The sequence below is a fragment of the Canis lupus genome, chromosome 12, assembly GCF_048164855.1.
Source record: "Canis lupus baileyi chromosome 12, mCanLup2.hap1, whole genome shotgun sequence".
NCBI lineage: Eukaryota > Metazoa > Chordata > Mammalia > Carnivora > Canidae > Canis > Canis lupus.
This window is the reverse complement of record NC_132849.1, coordinates 24,632,478-24,648,490: the sequence shown is the minus strand read 5'-3', so window position 1 is coordinate 24,648,490 and position 16,013 is coordinate 24,632,478. Positions and strand designations below refer to the sequence as shown.

The window sequence follows — 16,013 nt, the reverse complement described above, 5'->3', positions numbered from 1 at the left end:
TGAAGAAGACCTGAATAAATGGGAAGGCATTGTATGTTCATAGACCAGAAGTTAGTATTGTTAAGATGGCAATACTCTCTGAATTGGTCTATAGATTTAAAGCAATCCCTATCAAAATCCCAGTTTACTTCTTTGCAGAAATTGACAAGATTATCTTTAAATTCATGTGGAAAATCAAGGGCCCAGAAGACTTACACTTCAAAACTGAAAATGCGGATCATCCGGGCACCTGGGTGGGTCAGCTGGTTAAGCATGTTCCTTTAGCTCAGGTCATGATCCCAGGGTCCTGGGATTGAGCTCCACATAAGGCTCTCTGCTCAGCAAGGAGCCTGCTTCTCCCTCTCCCTATGCCCCTCTCCCCCTACTCCTTTTCTCACTCACTCTGCTCTTTTTCTTTCAAATAAATAGATAAATCTTTAAAAAAAAAAAAAAGAAAATGCAGATCATCAAAATTAAAAACTTTTGTGCTTCAAAGGAAACCATCAAGAAAATGTACAGATAACCCACAAAACGGGAGAAAATTTTTGCAAGTCATATATCTGATAAGGGACTTGTATCCAGAATATATAAATAACTCTTATAATTCAATAGTAAAATGAAAATAACTCAATTAAGAAATGGGTAAAGTATCAATATACAGTTCTCCAGATAAGATATACAAATGGTCAATAGGTCCATGAAAAGATGCTCACCATCATTAGTCATTTGGGAAAGATAAATCAAAACCACAATGAGATACCACTTTACAAGCAGTAGGAATGACTATAATGAAAAGGACAGATATAATGGTGAAAACAATGAGAAACCAAAGCCCTCATATGCTGTTGGTGGGAATTTAAAATTATGCAGTAGCTTTGGAAATTGTTTTGCAGGTCCTCAAAAGGTTAAACATAGAGTTACTGGTGACTCAGCAATTCTACTCTTAGGCATATACCCAAGAGAAATGAATACATACATCAAGACAAAAATTTGTACACAAATGTTCGTAACAGTATTATTCATAATATCCAAAAAATGGAAGCAATCCAAATATCCATCAGTAATAGATGGGTGGATATGTAAAATATGTATAACCATACAATGGTATATTATTAATATGCCAATAAAAATAAATGCTGTGCCATGACATAGATGAACGTTGAAAACACTATGCTAAGTGAAAAAAGCCAGCCACCAAGAACCATATATTGTATGGTTCCATTTATATGAAATGTACAGAATAGGCAAACCAATAGGAAATGTACAGAATAGGCAAACCAATAGGAACAAATAGTAGATTAGTGGTTACCTAGAGCTGGGGCAGGGCCCTGGCAGAGTTGGGGAGAAATGTAGAGTGATCACTAATGGGTAACAGAGTTTCTTTTTTGAAGTGATGAAAATGTTTTAAAATTGACTGTGGTGTTGGTTAATCAATCCTGTGAATATAATGAAACCATTGAAAGGTATACTTTAAATGGGTGAATCATAGGGTACATTAACTGTATTTCAATAAAGTTGTTAAAGGGAAACATAGGCACATGCGCCAATAAGGCTTGTTACTGAAAAAAAAGAAAAAGAATCATGAAAAGAAATATTTCAAGGGTAGCTTCACATTTGTCCCTTCAAAACCTAGTCTAGGTGTATCAGCCCTCCTTATTAACTAATTGTAAATATAAGAGTAGTGGTAAGTGTGTGAGTAATTACAGCATCTAATAGACATTTAAACCAACAATGGCTGGGATCCCTGGGTGGGTCAGTGGTTTAGCTCCTGCCTTCAACCCAGGGCGTGATCCTGGAGTCTGGGGATCGAGTTCCACATCGGGCTCCCTGCATGGAGCTTGCTTCTCCCTCTGCCTGTGTCTCTGTCTCTCTGTGTGTCTCTCATGAATAAATAAAATCTTTAAAAAAAAAAAAAAACCGACAATGGGTCTGTCATTTAGGTCAATCTAAGTTTAAATGATGAGAACTTTTTAGTCTCATGTAATGTAGACTACTCTAAATGTAGCCCAGCTACATTTAGGAGAAGATATTATCAACGTCAAAGCACGGTTGGGGGGATCCCTGGGTGGCTCAGCGGTTTGGGGCCTTCCTTTGACTTGAGGCGCCACCCTGAGTCCCCACCTCGGGCTCCCGGCATGGAGCCTGCTTCTCCCTCCTCCTGTGTCTCTGCCTCTCTCTCTCTCTCTCTCATGAATAAATAAATAAATCTTAAAAAAAAAAAAAAAAAGCACGGTTGGTATCAATGGTGGACAGAGGACAACCTCAGTATATAAGAGAACCTTAAGAACCTTAAGAGTCCTTAAGGACTTAGAGACAAATACAGGAAGAACTATTTTATACACCTAGTAACAAACTTATGACATGTATAGTCCCTAAGACATGATGAAAGATGAAAGGTGATAAAAAGACAATAGATTCAAATGATTGATGGATCCTTAAGGAAATTAAAGGTCTAGAAGTTGAGTTTGATATCAAGAAGGACTAGAATATTTTCTTCTCTCTTTTTTTTTTTAAGATTTTATTTTTTTATTCATGAGAGACACACACATCATTCCTTTGATGTTCCTTTATTTTGTGCCTGACATCTTGATAATGATCTTTCAGGTTAACATATGAAAAGTGAAGTAAATGAGCAGTAAAAAGCAAACTTGAGGCTTCTGATTTGAGAGGGTGGTGACTCAGTGTCATAGAAATAGATAGCTAAGGACCACAACAGTAATGGTGATTCCACTTCATTCCCAGGGGCCAAGCAGAAAACTTGTAATGCAAGTTGAAATTCAGTGAGTGGGTAGAGATTTAAAATATAGCCACACACCGTTTAACAGTTCTTTTTCCATGATGACCCCATCCTGCAAAGTGAATATTAAAATTTTCCCTTCTGTTTGGATTCATGGTAGAGGAGAACCTACAATTGGGAGGTACTGGCCCATGAAAACAAGCCCCCAAATTATTTTGGACCATAGAGTCCAGAGTGACTCAAAGATAAGAGGAGGTAATCAGGGTTGCCTGCCCACTCTGCTCAAGAGTATACATCATTTTCCTAATCAACAACAAAGGGGGCCATGAATCCAAACCTCTGAGGCTGCTTCTATTTGAAGCAGACCTGTGCAACTCTCTTCTTATACTTTTGCATTCTGCAACCATAGTTAAGATGTGAAAACACTGCCAGACTGCCATGACAAGACAGAATGAGAGACAGAATGACAAAACAGAATAAAAATTGTGAATTCTCTTAAAACGATGAAATAGTCTATTTCAAGGGCAGTCTATACCAATGCCTGTAATAGACTCACACTTTATCTGTAATTCTTTTAAAGTATGATAAATAAATACGTACATGATTAACAATGAACAGGTTTTTTTGTAGAGATTTTCGACATCCACTTATTTTCTTGGAACGGACATTCTTCTTCCACACGTTAAAAGCCTTCCATTTCCGGAAAAGTGCAAATATGGGAATCTTAGTGAGTTCTCTGTGATATAGATATTCCTGTTCCCATCGATCAATTTCGATATATTCAATGTCCTCATTATAAATGTGTGTTACTGCTTTTTTGCTAATAGTATAGTAGTCATTTTTATTGATGTTCTCATAACTTACAACTCTATGAACAAATAAAAATTGAGGCAAGTTAATAAAGTATTCAAAACAAAATTAAGCAACTGCATTACTTTTTTGTTCTAAAGAGATAAAACATTTCAGAAAAAACAAATATTTAAATTAAAAAGTTCTAACAAACTATGTTCAAATTGAATACTTAAGAAGGGAGAGCTGCTTTTTAAAAAATAGTTGGACTTATTTTAGGTCCTAAAGATATCACAACCTTGGCAATATGTTTGATAATTTCAGTTACATAATTTTTATAAAAACAAATCAATTACAGATTTTTAAAATATAATAGCCCTATATGAAAGCTACCTGAAAATAAGTTTTTATTATTAGCTCTTCAGAAATTATTCAACAATAATTGTGTAAAAGAGTTTTACTTACCCAATATTAAAAAAAATTATGAGAAAGACCAAAGCAAGAAAAGATGAAGTAGATAGGATTTGAATCAAGACTCAGATTAAGTAGAAGAAAAATGCACAATTTATCACAGAACAAAATAATTACTGTTGAGACATTGTTTATTTCAAGCTATTCCTCTTTCAATTGTCATCAAGGGCATTCCTCAACCTTATGGGTAACAGAAACAGATCAGAAAAGGAAGAAAAGCAAGAGAGATAAAGGCAGGAATAAGGACAGGAGAAGGAAACAGTAATGAGAACAGAAAGGGCTGATTCTCTAAAATTTCTTAAAACAAGAACTTGCCCTACAGGCACAAAGATTTTTTTGTAACTTTATCTATAACATTAAAATACTGGATGCAACTTAAATACTCAATAATACAATAACTGCGAAACATATTGTGATATAGCAAGTATTATTAAAATATATTTTACAACTTAGGAAAATAAAATTTACAAAGATTCTCTGGTACCTTAGAATAATCAGATAAAGGTTAATTGCAAAACAAAACCCCAAACTGTTTTTATGTTAAAAATTATATGTACTAACAAAGATTGGACAAGAACACTCCAGTGAAAATCAACTGTTTCCTTTGTCTATGTTCTCTCCTGATTCTTAGCTCTGCATTTTGAACCTGGAATTCACAGGCCTTGAGTATATAGCCTTCAGGTCACCTGTGAAATCCCTGAAATTGTTGTACGTATACAAATTTATGTACATATGTATGATAACTTTTTCAGAAATTGGAATAAGATTCTCTTATGCTTTATATCTATTAATAAAAAAACTAAAAACCATGGAATAAATCACATTTAGTTTTTAATTTCTATTTTTGTTTAATAAAATAGAAAAATATTTTTATAACTAGGACACACAGGATCAGAATGAAAAACAAGCAAAAACCAAAACCCCAAGCCAAGACCTGTTCACGTGAGCATACAAGGAGAGCCTGGGATGCCCATGATATATTGGACAGTCTGGAAGGTTGCTCTCCTATTTCAGTGTTGTTACAGTAAAATAACAACTTGCTCAGCTTTTACGTAATCCCATCTTTGTCTATGTTCTAATTAACATTTCACATCAGAACTGTCTGAGAAAACGCCAGGTATTACACATTGCGGGTGAGGTGAATGGAAAACATTTTTTTTTTCCTTTTTTCTTTGCCTATAGCTGAAGATATAATTAGGACATTCTTGAGGTGATTCTCTACAAAATTTGAAATTTTAATTTGTCTCTGAGACTAGAGTCAACTTGAGATATTTCATTAATATCAGTTACCAAACCAACCTAAAGACAAATCAAGCAGCTCACTATGGCTTTGGTGTATGTCTAGAAAACTTGCTCTGCATTGGTGTATCTGCTACTAAATAAAGACCCTTCTAGAAGGTGGCAAGTGTGGTCCATGATGTTGAATTCTAACTTACTGGAGCTCAGTGCCACTTAGAAATCTTTTTTATTTATAATTTACTATCTAAGATCCCCATTCTCAAGCCCCTAAGTCTTTTCCTCCTCTACACATTTCTACCCTGCACAGAACAAATGAACACATGCAAGTCTTTTTCAAATACTGGATTGCCACCATCAAAATCATCTGGGGTGCTTATTAAGAATCTAGATTTCTGGGTCTAACACAGAATAAGAATCTCTATGTATGAGCCATGAGACTCAAGATTCCAGTTTAACAAGCTCCCTGAATGATTCAGATACACAGTAATGTTTGTGAACCACTGAACTTCATTTGAAAACAACGAATAAAAACAAGATGGTCACAAGGTAAGCTCTCTCTTCACCTGAAAATCATCATATTTGGGTGCCCCCATCCCAGCCTCTGAGTGTATCTCATGGTTTCCTCCAGAGATAGGTTTTTTCTAGCCCTCTTGGCTTTTGGCTACTTTTTCTCTGCATCTAAAAATTTGCAGAACTTCTCTTTAACTTGTAGAAAGCTTCCCTTAGACTTGTAGAATGCTTTCTCTTGACCCTGCTGCCCATTTAGCTTAAAATCCCATGTATTCTTCTTTCTCTTAAACTTCCTTTATAATGGTGAGCCATATCCCTCCCATGCATTGCTTTCTAAAGTTTCCAAAAACCAGTCTTGTTTCTCATAATTCTAACAAAATTAATCTCTCATGGATGAGCAGGGACTTCCTTCAAGCCCAATTCTGTTGGTAGATATAAGGGGCAGCAGGGTGAAGGAAAGTTTTGCAACAATTAAGAGGGCCTATGCACAGCTCTCTGTAATCCTATTCTCCTTAGACTTTCCAGTTCATTACTGAGGGGGTTACTCCTCAAATACACTCCTTGGACCTCTGCACTTACTCCACACTCTACCTCAGATCACACAACCATTTCAGGAGCTGATCCACCACACCACACCTAAATGCTGACAACTGCCTAGTCAACATTGTTGGCATCCAGGATTCACCCTTAAGCTTTGGCTGCTTCTTGGATAATACTTTGGATATTTCTTTCATCAAAGCCTTTCTTTGAGGAAGTAATACAAAAACCTTTAAGACTTAAAAAGAGAACTTCATTTGTTCAAGTGCTATGCTATGTAAAATTCCTTCTTTGCTGCTAAACTAGATGGCTTTATGATCCAATCAACTAAACAGATCCTTGGATAGTAATCTGGACAATATGGGTATCTTGAATAAAATTACATTTTACTATGTTTTACTGAGAAAAAATATCTGGAGTTTTTTCTTGCTGTTCAATGTAGAATCAGGTCAAATTATTTTACTGTAGAACCTTTATCTGTCCATCTAAAGTGAAACTTGGACTGTAAGGCTTCAATTAACTTTAAAAGCATGGATGTCTTATTTGAGAGAATCAAATGGAATAAGAGAATTACACAGCTCTGTGGTAGGTCATAAATTGTTCTGTTATTGTTCATTTCAACTATAACTCAAACTGTACCTATTAGGATGCTAAAAATCTTAATTTCTTCCTCTATAATTCCCTGATTTTACAAAACAATAAGATTTTGATGTGAGTTTTTATTTAAAACCAGGAGCTCAGGGCAGCCCCGGTGGCTCAGCGGATTAGCGCTGCCTTCAGCCCAGGGTGTGATCCTGGATCCCAGGATCGAGTCCCATGTCAGGCTCCCTTGCATGGAGCCTGCTTCTCCCTCTGCCTATGTCTCTGCCTCTCTCTCTCTCTATCTCTGTGTCTGTCATGAATAAATAAGTAAAATCTTAAAAAAATAAAATAAAAATAAAACCAGGAGCTCTGTTGTTACACCTTAGTGATTGAAAATACTTCTATTCAATCACAAAAGAATAATTGAAAATGCTTCTATTTAAACCGGTCTACCAAGACTAAAAGTGCAGAAGCATGGTTTGTCTCCTGCTCAAAAACTTTAAATAGCCTCCTACTGCCTATATCATCAAATCCAAATTATTCTGCCAAGTGTTTTGGCACTCTCCTCTTGTTTTATATTAGTTCCTTCTCTGTCTCACAAACTGCCCTTTTTCATCAAGCTTATTTATCATATCCACCTTGGGCCATGTTTGAATGCATACATATGTCTTTGTTTACCCTGTTCTCTCTTCCTATCTCAAGTTTCTGATTTCTACAAGCAAAAAAGTAATTACCTGCTTTAAGGTAGTGCGATGTATTAGATAAAGTCCATACGGCCCTATGCAAATCTAAGTTCTCATTATTTTCATCATTTACAGTTTTAACTGTCATGATTTGAGCATATTTATTGTGTGAAGATAAGCAAGCAACTGTCTGGAAAGAAATTAGCCATTTCTTATGTTCTGCATCATAAACCTCAATTTATTTGATGATGGTCAGTATCATGAATCATCATGAATTTAGATCTAGCCTAACCTAGAGAAGAGATATGGTTTACTTTGCTTCTGATTTGATTAACCAGAAATGATGAAATATCTAATAAGGAACTCCTTTTTACCTAGAAAATTAAACAAAGTTTAACTAAGAAGAAACTTCCAAATTTCTGTAATATGAGAGTGCTCTAGGGCCAATGTTTCTCAGTTGTATGGTCCCTGGAACAGCACAATCAGCTTCATGTGGGAATCGCAATTTCCCAGGCTATCTTCTTGACCTACTGAATCAGAAACTCCAGAGGGTTAACATCTGTTTTTTTTTTTTTTAAGATTTTATTTATTTATTCATGAGAGAGACAGAGAGAAGGAGAGGCAGAGACATAGGCAGAGGGAGAAGCAGGCTCCATGCAGGGAGCCCGATGTGCGACTTGATTCCGGGACTCCAGAATCATGCCCTGGGCTGAAGGCGGCGCTAAACCGCTGAGCCACCCAGGCTGCCCAACAATTTGTTTTAATAAGTCCTTTAGGGCTTGCTTGAGAACCACTGCTCAAAGCCCATGATGTGCAATACTGAGTTGAATACTGGAATCATCTGGCGAGTTGCAAAGAAATACAGGCTCTACCACAAATCAGTTAAATAATGTCTTGGAGTAGGGCCTGGGTGATTCTCATTAGTAGCAAAGGCTGAGAACCACTCTTCTAGGTTCTTCAAATTTTTGTTTAAAATGAAATCATCACCCACTTAATTGTCAGAGCTCCAGAGCAGTGCCACAGCATGTGTATACATGTGTTTGAAGAAAGGGTTAAGGAGACAATGTGAAGCTGAACAGTTTTGATGATTCCAAGTGAAAATATGAGGGACCTTTAATGTTTCCACATGCTGATTGAAATCTGACTGATTAGATTTAAATTTCTTTATGGACTAGCCCAAGAAAACTGTCATTGTGTTATGTAACCCAGCAAGGTTTCTGATAACATGGCTTCAAAATGATTTGTTATTATATAACACATTTATACCCCACTCCCTAAAGTTGTTCATAATTATGACTTCACACAGAAACCACAATGCTGCCATTTGAGAAAGTACATGATGTTTGGGATATGCTGAAAGTTGGCATCTATCTGTGTTTTCTGTTCTAGGCTGCTAAACAGGTAATCTCACTGAAAGGACAGAATAGCTTCATTTTGAAAATTTAAAAGCTTCCTTCCTTAAAAAATACTCTAATAGGCCTAGGAACCATGTGACAATCAATTTGATCACTTAGAAAGTAATATAGTCTGAACCCAGCACAGATGATTATATGGTCTTTATATAACCATGTTTCACAGACTCCTAAATCACTGCATACATCCGTCCCTCAAGAAATTGTTCATTGGCTATACAGGACAGAAATGTGTAATTAGCATTATTTAACTCAAGGTCTCTCAAGCTCAGCACTACTGACATTTTGGGCCAGGTAACTCTTTGTTGTGTGAGGCTGTCTTGTGTACTGTCAGCTGGTTGGCAACTTCCCTTGCCTCTTCCCACTTGATACCAGTAGCACTATACTCTCTAGATACAATAGTTACTATCATAGGCTATATTTGGCACCCTCCCTACTTAGAAGGACATAAGACAGGAACTACTTCTCACCATCAAGGCAGCATCAGATTTTCCTTTTCCGTGGGACTACTTGGAAATCTGTTGGCCACCCAGGAATACCCTCTCCCTAGATGACAACTCAGATGTAAGTAGATGAGATCCACATTGGGTTGTATGGAAGCCACCCTAGCTTAACAGCCTTATTATCCACAGGAGCCAGTATCTCTTGCAAAAATTCTATAAGCATAGAATTCAGGATTCTTGCAAGAGACATGCACTATGGATATCCAAAGCTGTGGCTCCCCATCAGGTATTTAGAAGTTATTTTTTAAAAATATTTATCTTTTGAGAGAAAGAGTACACACATGAGCTGGGGGAGGGGCAGGGAGAGAGAGAGAATTTCAAGCAGACTCCCTGCTGAGAGGGAAGCCCAAGGACTTGGCCTTGGGCCCCATCTCAAGACCCTGAGACTATGACATGAGCTGAAACCAAGACACTCAACTGACTGAGTCACCCAAGTGCTCCTAGAATTCATTTTTAGTTATCTGTAATGCATATATAATTTACAAATCAGGGGGCATTTTTATCATAAGCAATATTGCCTAGAAATAACCAACATTCTACTCTTATGAGGATACCAGTGAAACAGAACTTCACAGTTAAGATCAGATTCTCAGGCAAAGAAAATTGCTCTACAGTCCTCTAGAGTAACGCTCTCAAGCAACAAATGTTCCAACATACCCACACAATGGTAACATTCTATAAGGCAAATTGGTGAAGATATTAATTATAAATTTCTTTATATTCATTACAATTTATTTACATTATAATAAGAAAAATAACCTACAAGACACTCAGGGAAATATTCAATATTGAATTTGATAAAACTTCCAGATAAAGCCTAGCTCAGAAGCAACCACGGCTGTGATCATACATCTTTTGAAGTAGCCACCTGAATTTTTAATCAATTCATGATGGTCTGTTCAACTTCTTCACAGTCACCACTACTAAGAAACTTTGTTTATAGAAATAGGAGACAATAAATGGCAGATGATTTATTGCTTTGTTTCTTATGGTTGGAAACCTCCTTTTCCATTAACCAGTACTTGGATAATTCATTCTCTTGAAATTATAAACCAAAGGTACTACCATTCTTTAATTCTAATAGCTATCACTTTTCACCCTTTGATAAATGCAGTGTTAAAATTTGTTGTGAAATGCAAACTGATTTAAAATCCAAATGTTTCCACATCAAGTATTTCAGAAACAATGGTGAAGCTTTCTCTGAAACAGTCATTACTCTGTTTGACTTTAGGTTTCTTTAGGTGTAAATCCATTACAATCACTAAAATCAAAGAGAAGCATTTTAAATATCATTTTTCCAAAGCTGAATTCCAAGGTGTTTTGAATTCTTAATCTTTGTTGTCAGTACATGTTGACACACTTTCAGCCAGGTCCCATAATTTTTTATGAAATTCATTCAGGTGCTCAAATGTCAATTAACTAATCCAGTTGTGAAACCAACTATTCATTAAATCTGCACAGTTATTTGCAATATATTCTCTAATTCTTGACACAACGTTTCCTTTGGATTACTAATGCACTTAAATCTGAAACAACAAAAAGTAGTATTCTGCTCATATTTTTTGTTATGTCTTGGACTTTATTGTAGTCACAATTTTGATAATATTTAATTTGGAATTAATAACTGCAGGGAAACATTTACATATGGGAGTTCCTTTGCAAGTAAAATAATGTATTAGTTGAATGTAGGATTGTCAGAATAAACTCTAGATGCAATATTTATTTTTAAGAACTATTTCCATAATGTCTCATTTGCCTTAAATATTTTATTGCCAGTAGTTTTTTCCCCCTCCTCACAACAAAGTTCTTCCAAACATTTCACTTCAGTGATCCAAAATAGTGCTGTTATCAAGCAGTTACTAGTAACCATACGTTCATCGATATTCAATAAAACTCTCTTTTCTGCAATAAAATTTTAATAATGCCCTGGAATGTGTTAATCTCTGTTATCTGATTTGTTGATTTACTAGTAGTAGTAATGATAAATTTCCTTTGCTTTTCTAGTAACAAATGGAATGGAAAAATGTCCACACAGGCTGGTAAAATTGCAATTCTGCAATAGTGAGTTTTTCTGACATAAGATACTATGTGTTCTTATATTTCTAGCTTCTTAAGCTTATTGATGAGATATTAATCTAAAAACAGAATTTGGTTTCATATTTTGTTCTTCAATATGCCTTAAAAAGTTTAAATCCTTTTCTGTGTATGGTGGATACCTTTTGGTAAGGTATTGATATAGCTTTCTTGGAACTACGGATTTATTTGATCACATTTCCATACAAATAAGGTATTTAGGCAAAGTATAGGAACATTGCTGTGATTCACAAATCCAAGTTTGAGATACTTTTAATTATGTTGCCTAATTTATAATCTTTTTTTTTCAACCACAGTATTTATCTTATAGCTCTAGTAATTTTCTAACTCTAGTAATAAACTGTCAAAGAAGAATAAATACATGGAAATAGTCCATGCTCATGGATTGGTATTATTATTAACCAATAATATTAACAGGTATTAAAATATTAACAATTAATATTGTTAAAATGTCCGTACTACTCAAAGCATTGTACAGATTCAGTATAATCCATATTAAAATTCTAAATACATTCTTCACAGAAATAGAACAAACAATACTAAAATTTGTAAGAAATCATAAAAGAACCCAGATAGCCCAAGTATTCTGAGACAGAACAAAGGTGGAGATATCATGCCCCCTGATTCCAAATGATATTACAAAGCTAACCTAATCAAGCCAGTATGGTATTGGCATAAAAAGAGACACATGGATCAAGAGAATAGAATAAGGAGCCCAGAAATGAAATGAACCCCTGCATATATGGTCAATTACTTTATGACAAAGGAGCCAAGAATATACTATGGGGAAAGAACAGAATATTCAAGTAATAGTGATGAGAAAACTGGACAGCCACATGCAAAAGAATGAAACCGAACCACCATCTAACACCATACACAAAACTAAATCAAAATGGATTAAAGACTTGAACATGAAGCCTGAAACCATAAAACTCCTAGAAGAAAACATAGAAGACCAGTTTTCAAGAAGAAAACTCCTTGAGATTGATCTTGGCGATGATTTCTTGGATTTGACGCCAAAGGCATAGGCAACAAAAGCTAAAATAAACAAGTAAGACTACATCAAATTAAAGAGATTCTCCAAAGTAAAGGAAATAATCAAAATGAAAAGGCAATCTACTGAAAGGGAGAAGATACCTGCAAATCATATATCTGATAAAGCATTAATATCCAAAATATATTAGGAACTCATATAACTCAATAACAAAAAAAAAACCCCAAACAATCCAATTAAAAAATGGGCAGAGCTTTGAAAGAATTAATAAGATAGATAAACCATTAGCCAGCCTTATTAAAAGAAGAGGGAAAAGACTCAAATTAATAAAATCATGAATGAGAAAGGAGAGATCACCATCAATACCAAGAAAATACAAACGATCTTAAAAACTTATGAGCAAAAACAAAACAAACAAAAAAACTTATGAGCAGCTATACACCAATAAATTAGGCAATCTAGAAGAAATGGACGCATTTCTGGAAAACCACAAACTACCAAAACTGGTACAGGAAGAAATAGAAAACCTGAACAGGCCGATAACCAGGGAGGAAATTGAAGCAGTCATCAAAAACCTCCCAAGACACAAGAGGCCAGGGCCAGATGGCTTCCCTGGGGAATTCTATCAAACATTTAAAGAAGAAACCATACCTATTCTACTAAAGCTGTTCAGAAAGATAGAAAGAGATGGAGTACTTCCAAACTCATTCTATGAGGCCAGCATCACCTTAATTCCAAAACCAAAGACCCCACCAAAAAGGAGAATTATAGACCAATACCCTGATGAACACAGATGTAAAAATTCTCAACAACATACTAGCCAATAGGATCCAACAATACATTAAGATTATTCATTATGACCAAGTGGGATTTATCCCTGGGATGCAAGGCTGGTTCAACACTCATAAAGCAATCAATGTGATTCACCATATCAGCAAGAGAAAAAATAGGAACCATACAATCCTCTAAATAGATGCAGAGAAAGCATTCGACAAAATACAGCATCCATTCCTGATCAAAATTCTTCAGAGTGTAGGGATAGAGGGAACATTCCTCAACATCTTAAAAGCCATCTACGAAAAGCTCACAGCAAATATCATTCTCAATGGGGAAGCACTGGGAGTCTTTCCCCTAAGATCAGGAACAAGACAGGGATGTCCACTCTCACCACTGCTATTCAACATAGTACTGGAAGTCCTGGCCTCAGCAATCAGGCAACAAAAAGAAATAAAAGGCATTCAAATTGGCAAAGAAGAAGTCAAACTCTCCCTCCTCGCAGATGACAAGATACTGTACATAGAAAACCCAAAAGACTCCACCCCAAGATTGCTAGAACTCATACAGCAATTTGGCAGTGTGGCAGGATACAAAATCAATGCCCAGAAATCAGTGGCATTTCTATACACTAACAATGACACTGAAGAAAGAGAAATTAAGGAGTCAATCCCATTTACAATTGCACCCAAAAGCATAAGATACCTAGGAATAAATCTAACCAAAGAGGTAAAGGATCTATACCCTAAAAACTACAAAAACTTCTGAAAGGAATTGAGGAAGACACAAAGAGATGGAAAAATATTCCATGCTCATGGATTGGCAGAATTAATATTGTGAAAATGTCAATGTTACCCAGGGCAATTTACACGTTTAATGCAATCCCTATCAAAATACCTTCTTCAGAGAGTTGGAACAAATCATCTTAAGATTGGTGTGGAATCAGAAAAGACCCCGAATAGCCAGGGGAATATTAAAAAAGAAACCAGAGCTGGGGGCATCACAATGCCAGATTTCAGGTTGTACTACAAAGCTGTGGTCATCAAGACAGTGTGGCACTGGCACAAAAACAGACACATAGATCAATGGAACAGAATAGAGAATCCAGAAGTGAACCCTCAACTTTATGGTCAACTAATATTCGACAAAGCAGGAAAGACTATCCGCTGGAAAAAAGACAGTCTCTTCAATAAATGGTGCTGGGAAAATTGGACATCCACATGCAGAAGAATGAAACTAGACCACTCTCTTTCACCATACACAAAGATAAACTCAAAATGGATGAAAGATCTAAATGTGAGACAAGATTCCATCAAAATCCTAGAGGAGAACACAGGCAACACCCTTTTTGAACTTGGCCACAGCAACTTCTTGCAAGATACATCCATGAAGGCAAAAGAAACAAAAGCAAAAATGGATTATTGGAACTTCATCAAGATAAGAAACTTTTGCACAGCAAAAGAAACAGTCAACAAAACTAAAAGACAACCTACAGAATGGGAGAAGATATTTGCAAATGACCTATCAGATAAAGGGCTAGTTTCCAAGATCTATAAAGAACTTACTAAACTCAACAGCAAAGAAACAATCCAATCATGAAATGGGGAAAATACATGAACAGAATTTTCACACGGAAGACATAGACATGGACAACAAGCACATGAGAAAATGCTCCGCATCACTTGCCATCAGGGAAATACAAATCAAAACCACAATGAGATACCACTTCACACCAGTGAGAATGGGGAAAATTAACAAGACAGGAAACAACAAATGTTGGAGAGGATGTGGAGAAAGGGGAACCCTCTTGCATTGTTGGTGGGAATGTGAACTGGTACAGCCACTCTGGAAAACTGTGTGGAGGTTCCTCAAAGAGTTAAAAATAGACCTGCCCTACGACCCAGCAATTACACTGCTGGGGATTTACCCCAAAGATACAGATGCAGTGAAACGCCGGGATACCTGCACCCCAGTGTTTATAGCAGCAATGTCCACGATAGCCAAACTGTGGAAGGAGCCTCGGTGTCCATCGAAAGATGAATGGATAAAGAAGATGTGGTTTATGTATACAATGGAATATTACTCAGCCATTAGAAATGACAAATACCCACTATTTGCTTCGACGTGGAAGGACCTGGAGGGTATTATGCTGAGTGAAATAAGTCAATCGGAAAAGGACAAACATTATATGGTCTCATTCGTTTGGGGAATATAAAAATTAGTGAAAGGGAATAGAGGGAAAGGAGAGAAAATGAGTGAAAACATCAGTGAGGGTGACAAAACATGAGAGACACCTAACTCTGGGAAATGAACAAGGGGTAGTGGAAGGGAAAGTGGGCGGGGGGTTGGGGTGACTGGGTGATGGGCACTGAGGGGGGCACTTGGCAGGATGAGCACTGGGTGTTGTGCTATATGTTGGTAAATTGAACTCCAATAAAAAAATTTTTTTAATGGGCAGAGGATCTGTATAGATGTTTTTCCAAAGAGGACATACAGATGGACAGCAGGCACATGAAAATATGTTCAACATCATTCATTATCGGGGAAATGCAAAGCAAACCACAATGAGATATCATCTGACACATGTAAGAATGGCTATTATCAAAGAGACAAGAAATAATAGGTATTGGCAAGGATGTGGAGAAAAGAGGACTCTCTTGCACTGTTGGTAGGAATGTAAATTGGTGCAAGTATTATAGAAAACAATAT

General features: G+C 36.3%; 1 protein-coding gene across 9 annotated transcripts in view; it reads right to left on the bottom strand.

Moving 5' to 3' along the window:
- The window catches only part of DNAH6 (dynein axonemal heavy chain 6), a 233,560-nt gene that overhangs the window by 197,669 nt on the left and 19,878 nt on the right, over positions 1 to 16,013 (bottom strand). For all 9 annotated transcript variants that reach the window (XM_072770018.1, XM_072770016.1, XM_072770010.1 and 6 more), the window contains one exon: positions 3,317 to 3,584. In XM_072770018.1, coding sequence (XP_072626119.1) covers positions 3,317 to 3,584 — 268 coding nt within the window. The remainder of the gene's footprint in view (positions 1 to 3,316; positions 3,585 to 16,013) is intronic.